General features: G+C 61.4%; 1 protein-coding gene across 5 annotated transcripts in view; it reads right to left on the reverse strand.

Moving 5' to 3' along the window:
• Window positions 1-1,321: 1,321 nt before the first annotated feature.
• LOC138846706 (USP6 N-terminal-like protein) overlaps window positions 1,322-22,355 on the reverse strand; it is a 46,978-nt gene continuing 25,944 nt past the window's right edge. The window contains exons 4-8 of one of the 5 annotated variants that reach the window (XM_070063239.1): window positions 11,883-21,171; window positions 9,677-11,731; window positions 6,549-8,593; window positions 5,387-5,917; window positions 1,322-4,774 (exon numbers count right to left, since the gene is read on the reverse strand). In XM_070063239.1, the coding sequence (XP_069919340.1) occupies window positions 20,417-21,171 (755 nt within the window). In that variant the 3' untranslated portion in view covers window positions 1,322-4,774; window positions 5,387-5,917; window positions 6,549-8,593; window positions 9,677-11,731; window positions 11,883-20,416. The other 4 variants (XM_070063243.1, XM_070063241.1, XM_070063240.1 and 1 more) reach the window with 4 other exon arrangements.

Below are 22,355 nucleotides of genomic sequence, written 5' to 3' on the forward strand. Positions count from 1 at the left end.
GGCAACTGCTTTAGGCAAAGAAGCACCCAGAGCTGAGTGCCAGCTGCCCGTTGTCCACCTGTCCTCGGGGCTGGGAGCTTTCTCAGCCTGTCCTGGGTTTTCTGACCTTGCCACTCTAGGGGAGGCCTGGCCAGGGATGACCCAATGTCCCCTACACTGTGCTCTCTTTGGAGTTTGGACTAGGGTTGGGGAGTTTGGAAAGAAAACCAAAGAAATCAGGTCCCTTCTTGTCACCTGGCATCCAGGTGCATGACAGCTGTGGCTGACCACGGGTTATCACCAGAGGACTGTCCACATCTGTCAGGGAGGGGCAGTAGCTCCCCCTGCTGGAGCGGAGTCAGCCATTGACTACTTAGGGTCTCTCTCAGGAGTATTTGTCTCTTCTCCATCCGTCTGCTTATGCAGTTATCTGTTTGTATCAGGATGCACTCACATGTGGGGTTTTATTCATGGTTATAACCTGATATTAAGTTACTCCTCTTGCTGCTCACCGGGTTCCAGATAAGAGCACAAGCAGCTGTCTTGGGCTCGCTTCTGCTAGCGTTTCCATGGACACCCTCGTCTTGTTGGAGCCAACACACTGTGCTCCTGCATCGGAGGCTGGGGGAGCTCTCTGGAGGGTCTAGGCAGAGCAGCACCGCCCCTTGGTGACCCGGCGTGTGGGCCTGTAGGGCTGCAGCCTCAGGGGCTGGAAGGGCTCGGGACAACTCAGTCTGGGGAGATGCCTCTCTCCCGATACCACCTGCTGGTGCTGATGGAGGCACAGGGCCCTTTAAACCGCCCAGGGGGTTCAAGGCTCAAGTTCAGAAAAAAAACTCCATTGCTGTGCTTACGCTGGTTTGCAGGTCATACTTGCTGCTTGTTATGTGAGTTTCCCAAGGCAATGAAAAGGTCGATCATCTTATCTCCTGCAACTTGGCTGCCATCAGACACCTAGAACAAGCCCCTATTCTACACCAAAAACTTCATATGGCAGAAAGCAACACAAAATCACTTTTCCCGGAGCTAACAATGAGCCAATGCAAACACCTAGTGCACTCTTGCAAGAATTGTGCCCCCTCGCCCCGTCAGCCCCACTGCTACAAGCAGGAGTGAACCCGCGAGGACTTGCTCCTAAGAAGCTCTGGCAAGTGGACTTCACCCACATTAACTCCTTGGGTCAACTTAAGTTTGTCCAAGTGGTGGGAGATACTTATTCAAAGGCTGTATTTGCAGCAGCCCAATCCGGAGAAAAGGCTAGAAATGTGATAAAGGCGGTTAAGTCAGCCCTGCTGGTCCTCGGTGTCCCCTGGAAAATAAAGACTGATAACGGGCCAGCGTATACACCACAGGAATTTAATTCCTTCCTGAGGTCCTGGAACATACAGTGTGACACAGGTATCCCATACCTGTGAGAGACATGTGGGGTCAAGCCAGGGATGCTGCAGCCACGGCCGCCCAGGTCTAGGGGAGAGCACAGAGGTGACACAGGCCCTCCAACCGCGGCTGTTCCTATTGTGCTGATCTGTCCCAGAGGTCACGGGCACTCACAGCTGCTGCTCTCCCACCCTGACCCAGTTCCCACAGGGCACAGCTGAATCTCAGGCATTGCCTGCAGGGTCCTGAGTGGGTCTCTGCCTGGGGCTGGGGGCTGTGGAGCTGCCTACGCTCTCCAGGAACACGGGGAAGCTTGCTGCCGCTGGGCACCGGGGTCACAAACTGGAGCAAACTCCTTTCCATGGAACAATTTAATACAGACTCAGCACCACCTGAGGGTGGCGGTGGGGGAGGGGGCGGGGAGGAGAGTACAGTGGCTCCTGGCACGGCTGTTGTCTTCCAGTGTCAGGGTGTCCTGGCCCCAGGAAGAGCCTGGGCGGTGGGGGCTCAACCAAGTGCATAGGATGCCGTGAAGACACACGGAAGGCTGCTGCCCAGCCTGGGCAGGACAGATGCTGGACTCGGCCTCTCTTCTAGGAGGCACCCATCATCCAGGTGCCCCACAGAATAAGAGGTAAGGAGGCCTCTGGCCAGGGAGGGCACGCGGGCCTGGTCTCCCATCCCAGGGCTGGCTCTGGCCGGCTCCAGCCCGTGACTGTCCCCAGAGTGCGTGGGGCTGCCATGCCAGTAGGGGGGAGTCTTCAGCTGTGGCCCCCAGGCGGGGACAGCCTGCATGGGCCCTGGTTCTGGGGGCTCTGAGGCCTGTGGAGGAGCCCACATCCACAGGCCCTCCCGGCTGCCAGCGTCGGAGGAGTCATCCTCCCTGTGCTCTGGCCCGCTCAGGTTAGGGAGACTGGCGCACTGGCACAGGCCTCCCCACCTCGAGCACTTTGGAGACTCCATGGGGCTGGCAGAACCTGGAGACTCTGTGGTCCCCACAGGGGAGCCCAGGCCGAGGGGCTCTGGGCTGCCTTCCCAGCTCTCCTCCTCCTCCATGCCTTCCCTCTTGGTGATGCGGAGGCCAAAGCTTCCTGGAGGACGGATCATCACTGCACGGGTAGCGGGACCCCTGGTCTGCTCCCACACTGCCACTGTGTCCTGAATGGTGATTTTGGCCTTCGGAGCAGTGGGGGCAGGAACGTGCATCTGGGGGACGCGTGCCTGCCCCAGGGGCCTGCTGCACTGTTCGATGGCCTTGGCTGGAAGAAGAAGAGACGTGGTTTGCTTCTCCACAGCCCCCGTCTGGCCTGCAGGGTGCCTGCCCCGACCTCATCCTGGGGTCCCCATCACCACGTGTGACGCTGAGGACTCTTCCAGGCTGCTGGCCCCAGACGGGAGGGTGTGTGCAGCCCGGGCAAGGGGAGCCCTGGGACACCACCGGCTCCTCCTGCACAGCCCCACAGGGTGGATGGCCCTGAACTCCTTGCCTCACTCTCATCTCTGGGGACCCAGGCACCAACTCAGGACCCCATCACCTACCCCACCTGACCTGCTGCGCCCTAACAGTGCATTGGCTGATTTCCCGCATCTGAGTCCCTCCTACATGGCTGGAAAGGAACTGAGCCTAAGATGATGGGGGTGAGAGCTGGGGCTGTGGGGCAGACATGGAGTCCGGTTCAGGACTTGGGGACAGGGAATGCAGTTTCTAAAGAGGTGGCAGGGGTGCCCTGTGTCCTCTGCCCCTGGACCACTGTCTCTTTCCTGGTGAGACTGGGCTGTCACCGCTACTGTCCCAGGAGCACCCAAGGAGGCAGCACCTGGAGGCACAGTGGGGCCTCCCCAGTGCCTGGACAGCCTGCACCTGGGCCCCCACTTAGAGCCTCTAGAGCTGGGACAAGCCCATCTCTGCTCTGCATGGGGACCCAGGCGCTCAGGTCCATGATGGCAGCAGCAGCAGGGGATGAGCACGGGGACCCCTCCCCACTAGAGCCCAGAGGCCAGCGATGCTCCGGGTCCCGCTGCCCTCTGTTGGCCCGAGGCTAGGGCTGCAGAGCCCACACTCTTGTTTTCTGCCGTGGGGCCCCCAGCCCTGCCTCTGTGCCCAGCCCTGCTCGCAGGAGTGCACTCGGCCCCCACAACTGGGCTCAGGGCACCTGGGCCTTCCAGGGGTTCTCAGATGGCTGAAGGGGATCCAGTGCCGGTAGCCTTTACATCACTGCACAGGGTCTCCCACAGCCCCACCTCCCTCTAGCCCTGCCCACATGCAGGTGGGAGCCCCGCCCACCCCTGTCCTAGGAGGGTCCTGTGTGCAGACAGCTGTGGTCATCGGGCCAGGAGCCTGTGTGGGGTCAGTTGGGGAGGGGCCCCCTGGGCAGGCAGGGCCACTTCTCATCTTGCTGGAGTGGGGGTCCAGCTGTGCTCCAGGCTCCTGGGGGCACTGAGCCAGGGCACCTGCTCCAGACCTGGGCAGGGTAGCTCAAGGCAGGGCCTCCAATCCACTCCAGAGTGGGGGTCAGCCGAGGAGCCAGAGCCACAAATGTCCTGAGGACAGCTCCACGGCCCGGCCCCAGAGTGGTGGGGGGAGAGCCGGCACCCACAGGAGGATTCTGGGAAGCTGCCCGAGGCCCTGCCAGGCCATGCTGACAGAGCTTCAGAAAGCAGAACTGCTGAGCCCGCGGAGGACAAGGAGGACCAGGAAGAGGTGAGGCCCTGGGCGGGGATGTCAGGGCCTGGCACTCCCACTACTGACTCCCCCAAGGGAGCATGGGACGGGGCCGTGTGCTGGACTCACCTTCGGGAGGCAGGAGGCACTGGAGCTTCCCCAGCTCACGCATGGATGCCTGCAGCTACCTGATGACCGCGTCCTCGCTCAGAGACCAGGCCTGCTTCAGGGTCACCTGCAGGAACTCCCGGAGGTGGTCCCGGGGCATCTTCAGCAGGCGCTCTAGACATGGGGGTGGGTGTCAGGCTGGGAGGGGCCCTAGGGATGGCGCAGCCACCATGGCTGCTCCAAGCCCTGTCCCAGCACCAGACATGGGCTGCAGACACCCTTGGACACCCTTGGGTGTCACACCAAGCACTAGAGGGACTGCTCAGGGGCCAATTTCCAGTGCGATGACCCTGGCCACTTCTCCTTGTGGTCTGTGGGGGCCTGGGATTGGGGATGCAACAGGGGGATTCTCAGTGCCCTCCTGAAGGGAACCCAGGCCTCCCAAACCCCCTCATCCCTCCCTCAAGCCCTGCTCACGAGGGACAGGCAGGGGACCCCCAGCTCCTCCGTCCCCAGCACCCGGGCCTCTGTGGGCCCTGAGGACTCACTTTGATGGATCTTGAGGGCCGTGTATGCCATGGCCGGGAGCACGTGCTCGCCCTCCAGGATGTATATATCCCATATTCTCAGAGCCAGGGGGAATGGCACCTGGGGACAGAGGCATTGGAGGACCCGCCCATCAGGGCCTCAGCAGGGCCCACAGGGGTGGGTGTGCAGTGTCACTCCCCTAGGACAGAGGGAGACTCCAGGAGGCTGATCACACAAGAAGGCCAGAGCTCCTCCTGGGAGGGGAGGGGAGGCCATGCCTCATGGCCACATCCCTGCCCACTCAGCGAACCAGACCCAGAGAGGATGACCATGTCCTGTCCTGGACCCTGGGGGTCTGCACACTTTGGAAGCCACACTGGAGATGCCAGACACCCCAGGGACCTGGGGAGGGGTCAGCCCTTGGGCTGTGCTGCCACCAGCCTCTGCCTCGGGGGGTCTATGGATCTCCTGCCTCTCACTGTAGGGCTCTGGCCTTTGCCAGGCTCTCTGGATAGGTCCTGGTGGGACCTGTCCCCTCCTTGCTGGCTCTGAGGCTCAGCCTCAGCTTAGACCACCCTTAGCAGGGCTGGACAGGGCCTGCCTGGTCTGCACAGCAGGCTCCCTCCTGTGTCTGCTGGGGCTGGGGGAGCTCAGAGTCACAGGCCACCAGCACCAGAGAACCAGGCACTGGGGCAGGAGCTTCCCTGGGCAAGGGGTCCCCGGGGCACTTACCCCATCCAGGAAGCACTGGATGTACCAGTGGGCGGTGGAATCCTCCAGGCACACACCCTCCTTCTCCTAAGAAAAGGCAGAGGCAGAGGGGGCTCAGGGCCCAGGGCCCAGGGCCCAGGCCTGACTCCCTCTAATCTGAGCCCTGGGGCAGAGCCCCTGGGTGCAGGAAGCCCAGCAGCAGGGGCATCCCCCCTCCCAGCCATGCAGGTTCCTGAAGGGACACAGGTCCCTCCTTCCACTCTGCTCTGGGGACAGCGTCTCCCTTCAATCTACGCCAACTCTGGGGGACCAAGTGCTGGACAACAAACCAACACCCAAGCTGCCGTGGACCCCCGTAACCAAGGAAAGTTTTGGTGAGGATGTGGCCTCCCCTGGCTCAGGAAGCAGTCCCATGAGCCCAGAGCCCTCAAGAGGAGAAAGGAGATGCTTAACTTACCAGGTGTTTCTCCAGGGAGGGGAGCACGCGATGCACAATGAGCCCCAGGTGTTGCTGGAATCGCTCCAGTTTGGGGGTGTTTGGTTTGTAGAAACCTGAGCAGAATCAGCCACACCCTCATGTGAGAGCCTCCTCCTAGGAAGGCTGGAGAGCCCCAGGCCTGGGTGGGGTGCTTCTGAGCACTGAGGGTCAGGGGAGGCTGGACCAGGGGCAGGTGGGGATGAACGTGGCCAGGGCAGAGGATCTGCTTGGGAGGTGGGTGCAGGTGGGTGACTGTGTGCAGCCCAGGCCTGGCTGCCCCCTGGAGCCCGCTGGGGTGGGTGCAAGTCAGACTGGGTGCCTCCTGACCATTCCAAGACTCAGGAGCGAGGAGGGGTGACCCTACAGGGGATGCTGCCTTCCACAAGTTCCCTGGGTGTGGCTCTGTGCTTGAGAGTTGTGTACAGACATGTGAGGCAGAAGAGTCAGAATCGACCTGAGTCACTGGACAAGGACAGGACCCCTTGTTCTGAAGGTTCTCACACCCAGGATGGCCATGGCCAAGCTGCAGGGCCTTTGGGTGGTGGTAAAAGAAGGGGGCTGGCTCAGTCTGGGAGGCCTCTGCCAGCCCTGGCTTCCTGGGAGCCCCCCCCCCCCCCACACTGTGACACTGTCCTGCACATTCAGGAGCCAGTGAGGGCCGTGCACGGACTTGCATGCACTGGGCCCCACACGCCATCCACCTACCGTGCATCGCGTGCTTCCTGCTTTCCATGAGCTGCACCAGGGCCCAGAAAGCGTCCTCCTCGGGCATATACATGAGCAACAGCGCCACCACATGGCTCAGACCCTGGCTGTAGCCCACCTCCTGCAAGATCCCAGAATACCTTTAGGAGACCTCCCCTGGCAAGAATGATATCCTAGGATGGCCCACCTCTCAGGCAGATCAGGGTCACCCACTGAAGGGTCCAGGAAGATTTAGGCACAGGGAGCCCCTGTGCCTGAATCCTGCCACTTGGTGTCAGCTGCCCAAGAATTGGAGCCCAGAGAAGTTCTCCAAGTTCCTGGAGGGAATCCTGCAGGGCCTGAGCTTAGGCAGCACAGGGGGAGAGCTCAAGTATGGACACCTGTTACCCCCAAGATGTCAGCATGGGCCAGGTTGCTGTGGGAATCCAGATCCATGCCCATGCAAGCTTCTGGACCCCTGAGCTCTGCAGGTGAGCCGGTGGCCCTTTCTCACATGAGGAAGAAGTAAGCCAGGAAGTGCTACCAGGACCGGAACAGGAGGTGTGCCTCTGGCATGGGTGCAGGCCTGGGCTTCCTGAATGCCAGGCCCCCCTGGGAACCAGGGCACCAGGCAGGGTTGGCCAGTGGCAGGTCAGGGGGGTGGGGATGTCCAGGCCTTGCTGGGTCACCCATGGAGCCCTGCGCCTGCTCCACTCATGGGAAAGTCTGAGTGGGTGGTTGTGGCAGTGGCGCTGTACAGAGTGGGATTCAGGCCCATGGGTCCAACCACAGGGCTGGTGGGTGTAATGGCATCAGTGGGACCCAGAGCAAAGTTGTACACCTGATCTGCCCTGCCTTCGCCCCCCGCCCCACTGCGTGGAATGCTAGTCCTGGGAGGGGCATCCCAACACGGCCAAGCTCCTGGGGTCTGGAGACCAGCCCAGGAGAAGGCTGCCTTTCTCCTCCCAGAACTTGAGGTTGGGTCCAAGAGGCTCAGAGCCTGGCCTCCACCGCTCTTCCTCAGAGCTGTGGATGAGCGAGGCCCCCTCAACCCAGGCTGGGATCTTTGTGACCAGGGGTGCCCTGCAGGGACTGCCGGGATAGCACCTGCGCTATGATCCCAGAATACTCACAGGATTGTAGACGGAATAGGCCATCAGTATGTGGAATAAGGCCTGTTGGCTGGAAGAGAGAGGACAGAGGCCGTGTGTCTTGTGCTGCCGAGGCTCTCAGTGCAGCTCTGCCTAACAGAGCCTGACAGCCACACGCAGGGCCCGTGACACTCTGCTCATGTGCAGTGACGTCGTCAGGGCACCTGCGTGTTGTCCACCGTGTGGGTGAGCGCCGCCTGCAGGGACACGCACACATCCCAGGGCGCAGTCACGTGCACTTTCATTTCCCAGGTGGGTGTTCAGGGCACAGGTGAGCGTCCCACTGTGGGAGTGCAGTCCCGTGTGTCCAAGCTGTGGAGAGTCAGCCTCCCATGCACGTTTAGTCTTGTAGGGAGCAGCACCCGGCGTCCTCAGTGGTTTTAGTTCCCCCCTCCCACAGCTGTGCGCTGGTGCCCCTTTGTGGTGTAGGGAATAAGCGTGTGTTCATGCGCTGAGGAGGTGAATTGTGTGTGCGTTCATGAAGGGTCCCCCCCGAGCCTGTGTTCCCGGGGTACTGGGGGGCTGCCCACTGCTTCCTTGTGACTGAGTTGAAGGGCTCCTTGAATATTCTGGAAACAACACCTTTATTAGATAGATTGCTACTATTGTCTCCCCTGGTGTTTCTTTTCATTTCATTCTCTCCACAGTGTCTTTGGGAAAGTTTGTGTACTATAGAAAAGGCAAGTTTGTTTTCTGTGCTCAATGAACTGTTTTAGGCTTGCACCCAATCTTCCCTAGGGACCCCATGTGCCCCAGGACCCTTGCTCCTCCCACCCGCGGGTCCTCCCCAGCCCAGAGGCCTCACTTCATTCCGTAACGTTCCCGGAACATGAGGTGGTTTCTGAAAGTCCATGCGATGGCGGAGTCGATGTGATGGAAGTGAGTGGCGCCCAGCCTGGCCAGCTCTTTCATCTCCTGCAGGGCAGGGACGAGGGGGAGGGGCAGCCTCAAGAACTGCCCAAGCCCCATTGCCACACAAGGACCTCAAGTCCACGTCAGCTCTTCTGGCTGACAGGGAGTTCCCTGCAAGCGCTCATTCCTTTCTGGGTCCCGCCTTGAGGGAGGGTCATGGGCTCCCTAACTTGCCTCAGTGCCCACGTAACCCTGACGGTCAGCAGCAGACAGGGGCTCTGAAAGGTCCCTGTGCACTCCCCCTGCCTGCCTCAGCTCTCAGCACGACGTGGTCTGCCCCCAGCCAGGCTTCTGAGCCTTCTCACTGACATCTCAGGCCCTGCCCTCCAGGAGTCAGCCACAGCCTGACCACTGCTCCATGCTGCCCCCTGCTGGAGGGGCCCATCTCCATCTCGACATTGCAAGCCGCCCTTGGCTTGGAGCTGAGCCTGGGCAATGACTGTCTCCAGGCCCAGCTCCCAGGGCCAGCCCCAGACTGCAGACTTGGGGGAGGCAGGGTGGGCCACACAGCTGGGCCCTGCTCCCTGATGGCAGCCAGGGGCCATGAGAGCCAGCTGCAGCTGACAGCCCTCTGCCCACACCAGTCCTCACTCCCTCCTTTCCCAGAAGCATTGAGAGCTGTCTGACCATTGGAGTGGCCTCTCCAGGCAAGGGCAATGCCAGGGGCTGCAAGTCCATGTGAAGGCAGGGCCAGCTGTGGGCAGGCCTAGGTGAGGGCCGGCCAGCTGCGGGCAGGCCATGTTAGCACAGAGCCTGTGGGGCTCCCTACCTCACACCATTGTGATCTCATCCTGGGAGACCCCCGCCCATCAGGGACCAGCAAGTCCTCTCTTCTGGCCGTATGCCAAGCTGCCCAGGTGAGCTCAGCAGAGAGCAGGTTAAAGCCTCTGGCACAAAACACACCTGTCCAGTCCCAGCTGGGTCTGAGGAGACGTGGAGGAGGCACTGACTAGGATCTAGGGAGAGGAAGGCAGGATGGGGAGGAGGCTCCCGAGGGCTCAGTGAGGGACGGTCCTCCACGGAGACTCAGGCTCCTGAGCAGGCCCGAGCAGGCCGGGCCCCCTTGGGCTGAGTGCAGAGCCGTACCGCGTATTTGCCCGCGTTCTGGGCCTTCCTCTTGTCCACCTCCAGCATCACGGCCCACACCTTCCCGCGCACCTGGGCAGGGATGCCTTTGTAGATTCTGCGCTGAAACTACAGGAGAGAGGAGGCTCTGGTGAGTGCTGAACGTGGCCACTCGTGGAGGCAGCGCAGGGTGAGACAGCAGAGGGAGAAGCCAGGGGCTCCCTGTGTATTGGCAGAGGGAGTATCTGCCCAGATGGGGGCCTTATGACCCACAGTGACTGGAGGGCCAAGGGCTCAGGGGCACCGGCTCTGCCGTGTACGGAGTGGCCGCTACAGGGCTCCTGGAACCACGCCTGCCCTGCATCCGGGATTGTCTTCAGCAGTGACTTCAGATTTTCTACCAGGACAGTGTCCTGTGTGTATGGGGAGGTGTGCCCATGACCTGTGTCTCTAGGGACTGGACAGTTGCCCCTGGGCATCTGAGAGGCAGGCGGTGCCTGGCACAGGAATGGGCACTGCTCAAACCCCAATTCAGCTCTCAGTGTTCCCGAGGGGCCCTCATCGCCACGGTACCTTGTCACTGCCGCGGTATTTACTATGGTTCTTGATCATCTTTATCCACTTCTGGATCCTTCTTACCTCCTGTTTACGCTGGAAAACGAGACAGGATGGCGTGAGCCCAGCTTGGGGCTCTGAGAGGGGCCCTCGGATGCAGCTCAGGAGCTCTGTGGGCGCTCAAATGGAAGGAGCCAGAAAAGGCACAGACCGTGAGCCCCAGATCTTCTGTCTGGGGGAGCATCGGTGGCCTGGCCTCTGACCCGAGCTGCCCCTTCGTCAAGGAGAGCCCCTGAGCTCCAGCCAGGTCACTCCCAACCATGCCAATGAGTCAGGGCGGCCGACAGCAGACACCCCTGAGCTGCGGCTCACTTCTGGGACAGGTGAGTGTGGTAAGATGTCAGCAGGTGCCGTATAAGTACCGCATCGCGGGACCTTATGGCGCTCCCACTCACCACTGCCGAGCCCCACGTGCCCCCTCTGCCCAGCTCTGCTTCCAGATGACTGGCCCATGGCCAAGGACTTGTCCTTACCTTTGCCCCCGGGGTGCTGTCTTGGGGCAGCTTCTGCTCACTGGAAAGCAAGGGAGGCGGAGAGGTGAGGACAGGACCACAACAGGCACCGCGACCTCCCTAGTGGGCCAGGGAAGGACCAGCTTCATCCTCTCAGCCCAGGGGACTGAGATGGGGAGGGAGGGGCTGGTGACCATGAGCACAGGGAGCCTAGGGCCAGGCAGGGGCCCTTGCTGCCAGTGGGGGGCTCCAGGCCTGTCAGAGGTCCACCTTCGTGGGTGTGTGGCAGCCCCCCACAGCGGTTGGGGGCTGGCTGTCCTGAGCAGGGCCAGGCTGCCCAGGGCTGAGGCAGCTATATCCCCACATCAGCTCTGCCCAGGACGTCACCCTGGAACTGACCGAGTCTGGGTGGCCTGCCTGAGAGATGCTCAGTGCTGTGAGTGTGCACCTGGGGCTCGAGGTACCTGGGACCCCCACACCCCTCAGGGTCCCCCACTGCCCACCCTCCCCCCGTGCCCTGGCCTCCTGAGGTCATGCGCCCCACCTCACCCCCTCCTCTGTCAGCCCGGACCCTGGCCATCTCTCCACCACTCTGCTCCTGCTTATTCTCCAGGTTCTGGCACAACATGGAGGCAGAAGCCCTTATCCCCGTGCTAAGGTGGGCTGCTGAGTCATGCCAGAGATGGCCCGAGATGGCTCCATCCCTCCAGGTCACCGGAGCCCACCCTCCAGCAACGGGGCCTCTCTCCCCGACATCTGTGGGAACAGCCTCCACGTCCGACTCCTGCCCCCAAATGCTGACCAGTGACTGCCTGTGACCACAGCTGGGCTCAAGGTCGGGGCCGGGGACAGGTGTGCCGCCTCATGTTGGGGTTTCTGACCCCAGTCCCGCCCTGGGGTGAGCTGGGGTGTGGAGGACTCACTGCAGGAACCCAAGCCTGTCTGGGACGAGGCAGCCGCCCTCATCGTCCTCTTCTTCGGGCACCAACAGTGCCGCTCCTCGGCGTCCCTGCAGCCGAGAGGGGACCCGGATGAGAAGTCACTGGGGGACCTGTCCGCCTGCCCCCTCCCCCGTGTCCCCAGGGAGGCGGGGTCTGGCTCTCACAGGCACAGTCCTTGAGGCAGGGCCCCACCTCCTCCCCCAGCACCCTGGCCAGTACCTGCTCATATTTATTGATGAGCTCTGCTCGCTCCTGGGCCCTCCGGGACCTCAGGGCGTTCATATCCAATCTGTAAGACACACACGCACATGGGAGCCAGCACTGGGGAGCCCACAGGAATGCTGCCCTGAGGGCTGTCCCCCTGGTCAGAGGTGGGGCAGCCACACAGCCAGGCAGGCGGGCACCTGGTGGCCGGGTCCTTGGATTATGACTTGTGCAGAGCTCATTGACTACGGACGGTTGGGGAAGGACAGCCCCCACCTTGCCTCCCCTGCCCTTGGAAAGGATGCTCCTCCCCCAGGCTGGCAGCCACGTGTCCTCCAGGGGGCCCAAGTCCCAAGTCTACGGGGCTCCCTGGCCTGCTCCCAGCTCCCGCATCTCTGGGGCTCTCAGAGCCGGCCTCCCTGCCCACCTGATACCAGCTGACCCGACACCTAGTCTTGAACCCGTGTCCAGACACAGACTCACACCCAGGCCCATTCAACACTGGTGACCAGCAGAGCGGGAGGAATGAGACGACTGTGTACACACTCTGCACACAGGGGCAGCACTCAGAGCTCCACCACATCGCCCATGGAATCCGGTGTGGGAGACCAGGGCCGCCCCCCTGGCGGGACCTTCCCCACGCCACAGCTCGTTAGAGCAAGTGCCACTCACTTCCATCGCGAATCCATGTGATTCTCTGAAATGCGCCTGCTGCCTACACTACCAACTGGTCAGTTGGGCAGTAGACGCACTACTGGCCTCTGGTCGCCTCCCAGCCCAGAGTGCGCATCTCAGTGACTGTGACATCACAGAAGCCTGCCAGCCAATCCCTAGTGGCTCTGCTGTGGCAGGGCTCAGGGTCCTCAGGCCTGGCTTCATTAAAGGTCACCAGAAGTGGGGCCTGTGTTCTCCCCAGGGCCCAGGTGAAGAGGGCAGGGCTCTGGCAGAACTGCCCCGGAACCAGGGGTGCCAGGGCCCTCTGCCACCTGCCGTCACGGTCCCAAGTCTCAGGCAACCGGCACCTCCCGCCCCTCCTTTCTGCCTCTGCAATTGTATTACAGCCCAACTGTGAAGGCCTCTTTCTTAGAACAGAAGGTCGCATAGGGAGTCCCACATAGACCTGTCCCCACACTCGGGGCTGCCCTGCCATGACCTGAACTGAGACTCCCGGGGGAGCAGCCTCCTGTCCTACCACAGGCCCCACCCCAGCACTGCCACCCTCTGCTGCCCCTCCTGCTCTGTTCCAGCCCTTCTCCCCTGGAGTTGTAGGAGGTGGACACAGGGGTCCTCTGGGATGGAGGCAGGGGAGCCTCCCGCTGAGCACCTCAAGCCAGCATGGCCCAGCCTGTCCAGAGCGGGAACCAGGGCCCTGTCCTGGACACGGGCCAGGGCTTCAGGCACAGAGCACTGAGAACTCCTGGGCACCAGCACCTGAGCCGCATGCTGGTAACACCGGGCTGCTGCTGACCATAAGGACAGGGACAGCACGCGTCAGGCCGCAGGCAGGAGTAGCCACAAGCCCGCGGCTCCCCGGGGTGCTGATCGCAAGGTTGCTCCCCCTGGGAAAGTGGCTCAGCCCTCCCCCAGCACCTCCTTGGTCCTGGGCCCCACACTGCCCCTAGGCTGCCACCTGGGGGCCACAGTCGGTTCTTTTCCCTTCAAGGGCCCACTGCTCTGCCTCCCTGCCCACTTCCCCTGCCCTGGCATGGAGACCACAGGGTGCAGGGCCCTGGTCACCCACACACCTGCTGGCCTCCTCTGTGGAGTGTGAATGAGTGCACCGCTGTGTCGTGTCCAGAGATGCTGTCCAGCAACACTTGGGTTTTAACTGATTCTTATATTCCCCCTCCCCACTCAGCGTCTCTGCTTTAAATTGCATTGTAAACTCTTTGGAAGACTCACAAAGTGCTGTAAAATAACACAGCGAGTGCTGAATGGGGACCACTCAGCTTCAGCAGTGTAATGTTCCTAATTGGGTGGAAGACGCCCATTCGTTTTCCTTTCTCTGCCTGAGTTCAAACTCCAGATGCCTAGGCTTAGTGTTCTCCACATTGCATTTTCCTTCACTGGGGGGGAGGTTTGTTTCCCAGAGTCCGTGTGCAGGGAGCATGGGTGCATGGGCCCCAACCCAGCTCCTGCATGGACTGATGCTGGCCTCCTGGGGTGGCTTAGGGTGCACAGGGGTGAGTTCCCATTGTTGTTGCTACAAATGTTTCCTTATCATCAAGGTGTTGTTACATATGTTTAATTCATGGATCTTGGGGTGTGGTTGCTTCCATCCACTGTTCCCCTCAGCATGGGCCTGCAGTGGCCAGTGGCTGAGGCCTTAAAATAAATAAATCTTTAAACAATAAAAATTAAAGTTCAAAATAAAAGCAAGTTCCTCTACTTCTCTCCCTCTTTCTCTCTACATCTTTGACTCTACCCGCCTCTCCCTGCACCCCCATGGGATGTTGGCCACCATGTTGGATGCAGCATGAAGGCCCTCCAGAGACGTGAGCCAATCAGCTCGTGTGGCTTGGACATCGCCCCAGTCTGTGGGATTCTGTCACAGCAGCAGAGAGCTGACCGAGACACCTGGTGTCGCCTGTGTCCTCACTGCACATAGATTTGCATCTGTCGGACGGAGTCTGGTGGGACACAGCCCCAGGGTCCCACAGGTGGGGTAATGAGGGGGTCTCTGCTCCCCAAGCCCTCCCGTCCCCTGGGCTCCCTTTCACTCCTGCAGAGGCAGGGGTCCCCCATTGCTCCTCTGTGGAGAGAGCTCAGTGAGCACAAAGAGCAGGTCTCCCCTGGGGTAAGTGCTTTAGACAGAGTTTGTGGCACCAAGAGGGGTGTGGGACCTTTAAGAGGTGGGCAGAGTAGGAGGTTGCTAGGTGAGATGGGGTGGGGCCCTGGGAAGGCATGAGTGCTGGGCTCCCAGAATCAGGGCTGGGCCAGCCAAAGGCAGGAAATGCATCTGGGTCTCCCTCCCTCCTGGGTGATGGAACCCCAGTGCTTGGACCACCACCTGCAGGTGCCACCTGAACCCCCGAGTGTGCATTAGCGGGGAGCTGGAATGGCAGCCAAGGAGCTGGGAGTAGAACCAGGCCCTCTGACTGGGGATGTGGGCACCCCAATCCGGGACTTCACCGCTGCCTGGAGCGCCCACCCCGACCTCTTCTCTCTGTGAAGCCAGCCCAGGTACAAGTGTGGGAGAAACAGGAAAAGAATCAGCCCACCCTGCCCCCCTCCAGCAAGCCACCGGTGACAGGAGCGGCCACTGTCTGGGCCTCCCAGCAGCTCCTTGGTCACCAGGATGACACAGATGTTTCTCCCGAGACAGCCCTGTGCCGAGTGCCCTCAGTGAGTTGTGACAGAGCAGGGGGCAGGTGGCAGATCCAGGCCCAGAGGGCACAGACAGGAATGCGGGGGGCCTGAGACAGGCGGCAGCATCATGACCACAGGGCTGAGCCACCGCAGACACCCAGACCCTGGGCCCACTGTGCGGGAGACCCCACGCGGGGTGTGTTTGCGGGGTCACAGCTGCGTCCACAGTTGGGGGTTAGCACTGGGACCAGCTGAGGCACGAGAGAGGATTTCTGGATCATGGCCAGGGGCGTTCATGCCCCCTGACCTTTAGGTCCTTCTGTCTGGTCAGGGACCCCTTCCCACCCCTTATGTCCCTTGGGCCTGGAGGTGGGAGGTCTCATATCCATCTATAGGTGGGCACCACTGCTACCGTGCACGGCCACAAAATGAGCAGCCGAGCGGGTCTCCCTGCAGAGGGCGGGACAGCAGAGTGGCAGCTGTTGTGCAGTTGGGCACGCGCCCCGGCTCTGAGCCGCAGTGTGCTCACGGTGACGCTGGGACTCTCACTGCCGCTCTGAAGCTGGCTAGCCGGCTACGCCTGGTCAGTGAAGCGTGTGTCCTGCGGATCTCGGCCATGCCGACGGAGACCACACCCCCCCCACCCCGCCCCACACTGCACCCCTGCAGGAACAACACGGACAGCCCTGGATCCAGCCGCCACTGGCAGTCACGGCAGCCGGCCCCGCTGCACCGCCCGCCTCCCACACCCACGCCCGGTGTCCGGTCCAGCACTGAGCAGACTCTGTGCAATGCGGGCTTTTATTGTTGCCTCCTCCTTTGAGAGGCCGCCAGTGCGCGGGGCTGCACCTGCTGAGAATGTAGGCCCAGGGTGGCCCTGGGTCTTCTGGCCAGGAGGGCTCCCTTAACAAAGAGGATCTGAGAAGATTTTACTCTGCAAAGAGAAGTCGGGACACCTGGTGAGGCCGGGGCCTAGAGACACCTGCAGGGCACAGGCACAGGGCACTTCCTGGGGAGGAGCTGCAGCCTGGCACTGGATCTGGGCAGCTGAAGTCAGATCCTCTCCTACACCCTGGGTGCCTGAGAAGCTCTCCTAAAAATCTCTCCCTTGATGAGGAATGAGGGGGGAGGTTCTCTGTGGGGGGTGCAGGCGAGGCTGGGACAGGCAGGGGCTACACAGAAGGCCTGGCAAGGTGGCAGTGGCACCGGGGGCCTCCAGGAATGCACAGACCCCAGTCCGCTGGCCCCTTCTGTCTCTGGCACACTTGCAGCCTAGCAGTACCCGTCCCCAACTGTGCTCCACCTGCAGTCAGGGTTTGGTCTGCTTTTTCCCCAGCTGTCGCCAGGCCCGGGAGGACAGGAAGGGCTGTTGGAGGTCTAATTCCAGGCTCCGGAGCCCCAGATGGCCGTTTGGGGTCCAGGGAGAAGGAAACATGAGGTCTGGGGGTGGAGGAGGGCACCTGAGGGGTCAGGGTGAGTTAGTGAGATTTGAAGGCAGACAGCACCCAGTGGTCACCGCTTGGAGAAGATTCGACTCGGGCGCTGGAGAGGCTGTGGCCAGGGAGGCCAGAGCTGAGATTTTACACAGAGGCAGGGCTGCCGTGGGGACAGCGGCCCTGGAGGGTCTTGGGCCTGCCTGGGGGAGCTGAACAGCCATGGAGCCCAGGGCTCCGGGTCCACACAGTCTCCCTCCCTGTCCTTTCCCGCACCGTGGGGGGGGGGGGCGGCCCCCAACTCTGCATCCTCATCTGGAGGTTCTTCCCACAGAGTCCCAGGCTGGGCTGTGGTGGGCACGAGCAGTGCCCCTCCCCAGGGCCCCGGAAGGAGCCGGTGTTGGGCCAGGCCCAGCTGGACTCACCACAGCACTGATCGCGTGCCCCTTCTCCTCTGCTGTCAGTTTCCCATCTCCCACTGCTTCAGCGTAAGGGCGTTTTGCAGCACTAGCGGGTCACTTTGGTAATTTTGCACATAGGAAATATACTCATCGGAGGGTCCTGACAGAAATTCATAAACAGCTGTCTGCACAGCCGGCAGATGTCACAATCTGAAGAGAAATGGAAGGCATGGGTCACGGCAGGTGCGTCCCTTCCCCCGCCCTGGGAGCCAGCACTGCCCTGGAAAGCTGGCCCCTGCCCCCAGAGCACCCCCAGCCCAGGCGTCCGTGGCTGGCACCCACTGGCAAGAGAGAACAGGAGCCAGGCAGCGCCGAGCAGCACCAGGCAAGCAGCAGGCTTCATGGTGCAGGGACAGCCGCTGCCATCGCGGGGCCCTTTATACCTGCTCTGTGTCCCCAGTGGGACAGGAGGGGCCTGTCCTCCCGGGGGTGGGGCGCTCCACGCCCAACCCAGGCCACAGCTTGCATGACCTGCAGTTGCAGAGGGCGCACGTGTGTGTGTGTTGATACTGGCCAAGTCCAGCCCTGGATTAACACAGGGCTTAGCTCCTTCTCCCTCTCTCTTCCCGGGGACCTGACCATGGGCCCATGCCTGGGTGCAGGGAAGGCGCAGAACCAGTGGAAACCCTGCCTGGGCAAGGGGAGAAAGCACCACACAGGGCCTCTGGAGCCCTGGGCCAGCTCAGCCTCTTGCACCTTGGCTGGGACCCTGACGACTGGCTGCTGTGACTATGGGAACTGCAGGAGACCCAGTGCCAGTGTGGCGGGCAGGCCGGAGTACAGCTCCTCTGCTTCTCTCTTGCACTCATGGCCCTGAAGGCTAGGGGACACGGGGTAGACCAGTTGTCTCTAAACACCTACTTGGCATTTGACCACATTCTGTTCTTTGGGTGTCGAGGACCCTGACTGGGCTGGGAGAGACGCCCAGGTCCTTGTCTTCCCGTGGGGAGAACAGAACCAGGACACACAGAGAAGTGCAGCCTTGTCAAAAGGCAGGGGTCGTGCACGACTTCTCCATCTCTTCCCGCACCTGTGCTCCCCGAAAGACGCCCCAGGGGAGCCCAGCTCCCTTCTGTCCCTGGCTTCCCCGCACACACCCTCTCCCACCCTGCTGCCTCTGCCACCTCCTGCCCAGTCTCCCTCCCTCCATGGCCTCCTTCCATTTTTTTTTTTTTAATTTATTTGAAAGCCACAGTTGCAGAGAAGCATTGACAGAGTCAGAGAGAGAGCAAGAGGTCTTCCACCCGCTGGTTCACTCCCCAGATGGCCACAACAGCCGGAGCTGCGTCGATCCGAAGCCAGGAGCTTCTTCAGGGTCTCGCATGTGGGTGCAGGGGCCCAAGGACCTGGGCCATCTTCTACTGCTCTCCCAGACCATAGCAGAGAGCTAGATCAGAAGAGGAATGCCTGGGACTGGAACCAGCACCCATATGGTGAGGGAAGTCTTGCAGCTGCAAGTTCACCTCCCCCACACAGGGGAGCACAGCTGGGGCTGGCCGGAAGCTGGCCAGGAAGCAGCAGTGGGACAGGACTCTAGGCGTTCTACCTGTGATGCCCACATCCTAAGCAGCAGTGGAACCCGCTGTGCCCCAGCACCTGCCCTGCACGTGAGTTCTTGCTGTGGCAGGACTGGGCTGGTAGAGGGAAGCTTGTGCTAAGGCGAGTTCCGCTTCCTTGGCTTGCTCTGCTCTCGTCCACCTGCACACGCTTGCCTTCTGCTGTCCACTGTGGCCAGGAGCAGCAAGAGGGCCTGGTGGGGAGCGCTGATGTGCTTGGGGCTCCCCAGGGTGCAGCCCAGCAGGAGCTGGGAGCCCAGTAGGAGCGACAGCCAGGCTCAGCCCCAGTGCACACTCACCCCTGCGCGCTTGGGCTCGCCCTCCCGTCTTCAGTTCTCCATGGTTTCCCTCCCTTGTGGAGGGACGGGAGCTCCAGGAACATGAGGGCTGTCAGAGGAGCTGAGGGCGTGGCCTGCTTCTCCGAAGTCTCTAAACAAGGACACGTTCACATGGGTAGGAGAGGACTTCAATAAGTTCATGGATATTAGCATTTAAAGTGCACGGGCCAGGGTGGTGCTAACTTGCAATGATGGCATCCCATAGTGGAGAGCTGGTTCGAGTCCCAGCTGCTCAGCTTCGGCTCCAGCTCTCTGCCAACAGGCCTGGGAAAGCAGTGGAAGACGGCCCCAATATGTGGGCCGCTGCTCCCGCATGGGAGTCACAGTTGGAATTCTGGTTCCTGACCTTCGCTTGGCATAGAACTGGACCTCAAGGACTTCTGGGGAATCAACCAGTAGATGAAGGATTTGTCTCTCTTTCACTGCCACTCTACATTTTGAATACATAATTCATTTTTTACATAATACATTTTTAAAATATTTATTTGAAAGTCAGAGTTACACAGAGAGAGGAGAGGCAAAGACAGAGAGTGTGGGGAGCAAACCGGACTAGACTGAGTTACTGGAATTGGGACTTGTTCTGTGCATCTGCTCTCCCACAATATGGCGCTGGGAGAGAGGTGAACAGCTTCCGCACAGCTGCCTCCAGTTCAACCAATAAACTGTAGGACTTGCTATTGATTGGAGGAGAGCAGCGTACTCGGCGTGTGGGCGGCCGAGTTGGGATTGGAGGAGGAGGACTATAAAGGAGGAGAGAGACGGCATGCACCAGGAACATCTAAGGGGAACATCTAAGGGAACCCGTGCAGCCCCCGAGAAGAGCCGGCCGGCGGTGTGCCGCTCCCCTGCGGAAGTGGGGAATGTGGCCAGGGGGAACTGCCCTTCCACGGAGGTGGAAGGGATAGTAGCCAACCCGGGAAGAACCAGCAGCAAACCCGGGGAGGGCCGAGCAGACAAAAGAACAACGCAGGGTCCTGTGTCGTTCCTCCACGAAGAGGGGGAGCGACATAATGGTGCCGTGACTCGGATATGAAGCCTAGGCAGGGCTTAGTGTTGTTCCTCCACGAAGAGGGGGAGCGACAGAGAGAGAGGTCTTCCATCTGCTCGTTCACTCCCCAGATGGCCACAACCACCAGAGCTGTGCCGATCCAAAGCCAGGAGCCAGGAGTTTCTTCTGTGCCTGCAGGGTCCTGAGCGGGTCTCTGCCTGAGGATGGGGGCTGTGGAACCACCCATCTCCCCAGGAACACGGGGAAGCTTGCTGCCGCTGGGCACCGGGGTCACAAACTGGAGCAAACTCCTTTCCATGGGACAATTTAATACAGGCTCAGCACCACCTGAGGGTGGCGGTGGGGGAGGGGGGTGGGGAGGAGAGTACAGTGGCTCCTGGCACGGCTGTTGTCTTCCAGTGTCAGGGTGTCCTGGCCCCAGGAAGAGCCTGGGCGGTGGGGGCTCAACCAAGTGCATAGGATGCCGTGAAGACACACGGAAGGCTGCTGCCCAGCCTGGGCAGGACAGATGGTGGACTCGGCCTCTCTTCTAGGAGGCACCCATCATCCAGGTGCCCTGTGGAATAGGAGGTAAGGAGGCCTCTGGCCAGGGAGGGCACGCGGGCCTGGTCTCCCAGCCCAGGGCTGGCTCTGGCCGGCTCCAGCCCGTGACTGTCCCCAGAGTGCGTGGGGCTGCCATGCCAGTAGGGGGAAGTCTTCAGCCGTGGCCCCCAGGCAGGGACAGCCTGCATGGGCCCTGGTTCTGGGGGCTCTGAGGCCCGTGGAGGAGCCCACATCCACAGGCCCTCCCGGCTGCCAGCGTCGGAGGAGTTGTCCTCCCTGTGCTCTGGCCTGCTGAGGTTAGGGAGACTGGCGCACTGGCACAGGCCTCCCCACCTCCTCGAGTACTCTGGAGACTCTGTGGGGCTGGCCGCAGCTGGAGACTCTGCGGTCCCCACAGGGGAGCCCAGGCCGAGGGGCTCTGGGCTGCCTTCCCAGCTCTCCTCCTCCTCCATGCCTTCCCTCTCGGCGATGCAGAGGCCAAAGCTTTCTGGAGGACGGATCATCACTGCACGAGTAGCGGGACCCCTGGTCTGCTCCCACACTGCCACTGTGTCCTGAATGGTGATTTTGGCCTTCGGAGCAGTGGGGGCAGGAACGTGCATCTGGGAGACGCGTGCCTGCCCCAGGGGCCTGCTGCACCGTTTTATAGCCTTGGCTGCAAGAAGAGACACGGTTTGTTTACCACAGCCCCCGTCTGGCCTGCTCGGTGCTTGCCCCGACAAAACCCTGGGGTCCCCATCACCACGTGTGACGCTGAGGACTCTTCCAGGCTGCTGGCCCCAGAGGGGAGGGTGTGTGCAGCCCGGGCAAGGGGAGCCCTGGGACACCACCGGCTCCTCCTGCACAGCCCCACAGGGTGGATGGCCCTGAACTCCTCACCTCACTCTCATCTCTGGGGACTGAGGCACCAACTCAGGACCCCATCACCTACCCCACCTGAACTCCTGCGCCCTAACAGTGCATTCGCTGAGTTACCCACATCTGAGTCCCTCCTACATGGCTGGAAAGGAACTGAGCCTAAGATGATGGGGGTGAGAGCTGGGGTTGTGGGGCAGACATGGAGATCGGTTTAGGCCCTTGGGAACAGGGAATGCAGTTTCTAAAGAGGTGGCAGGGGTGCCCTGTGTCCTCTGCCCCTGGGCCACTGTCTCTTTCCTGGTGAGACTGGGCTGTCACTGCTACTGTCCTACGAGCACACAGGGGAGGCAGCACCTGGAGGCACAGTGGGGCCTCCCCAGTGCCTGGACAGCCTGCACCTGGGCCCCCACTTAGAGCCTCAGAGCTGGGACAAACCCATCTCTGCTCTGCATGGGGACCCAGGCGCTCAGGTCCTTGATGGCAGCAGCAGCAGGGGATGAGCACGGGGACCCCTCCCCACCGCAGCCCAGAGGCCAGCGATGCTCCGGGTCCCGCTGCCTTCTGTTGGCCCGAGGCTAGGGCTGCAGAGCCCACACTCAGTTGCCCTTGTGTTCTGCCACGGGGGCCCCCAGCGCCTGCCTCTGTGCCCAGCCCTGCTCACAGGAGTGCACTCGGCCCCCACAACTGGGCTCAGGTTACCTGGGCCTTCCAGGGGTTCTCAGATGGCTGAAGGGGATTCTCTGCCGGCCTGTTTCCCCCTCACTGCACAGGGTCTCCCACAGCCCCACCTCCCTCTAGCCCTGCCCACATGCAGGTGGGAACCCACCCACCTGTCCTAGGAGGGTCCTGTGTGCAGACAGTTGTGGTCATCGGGCCAGTATGTCTTGGGTGTCAAGCCAAGCACTGGAGGGACTGCTCAGGGGCCAATTGACAGTGGGATGACCCTGGCCACTTCTCCTTGTGGTCTGTGGGGGCCTGGGA

This window comes from Oryctolagus cuniculus, chromosome 18, assembly GCF_964237555.1.
Source record: "Oryctolagus cuniculus chromosome 18, mOryCun1.1, whole genome shotgun sequence".
Taxonomy (NCBI): Eukaryota; Metazoa; Chordata; class Mammalia; order Lagomorpha; family Leporidae; genus Oryctolagus; species Oryctolagus cuniculus.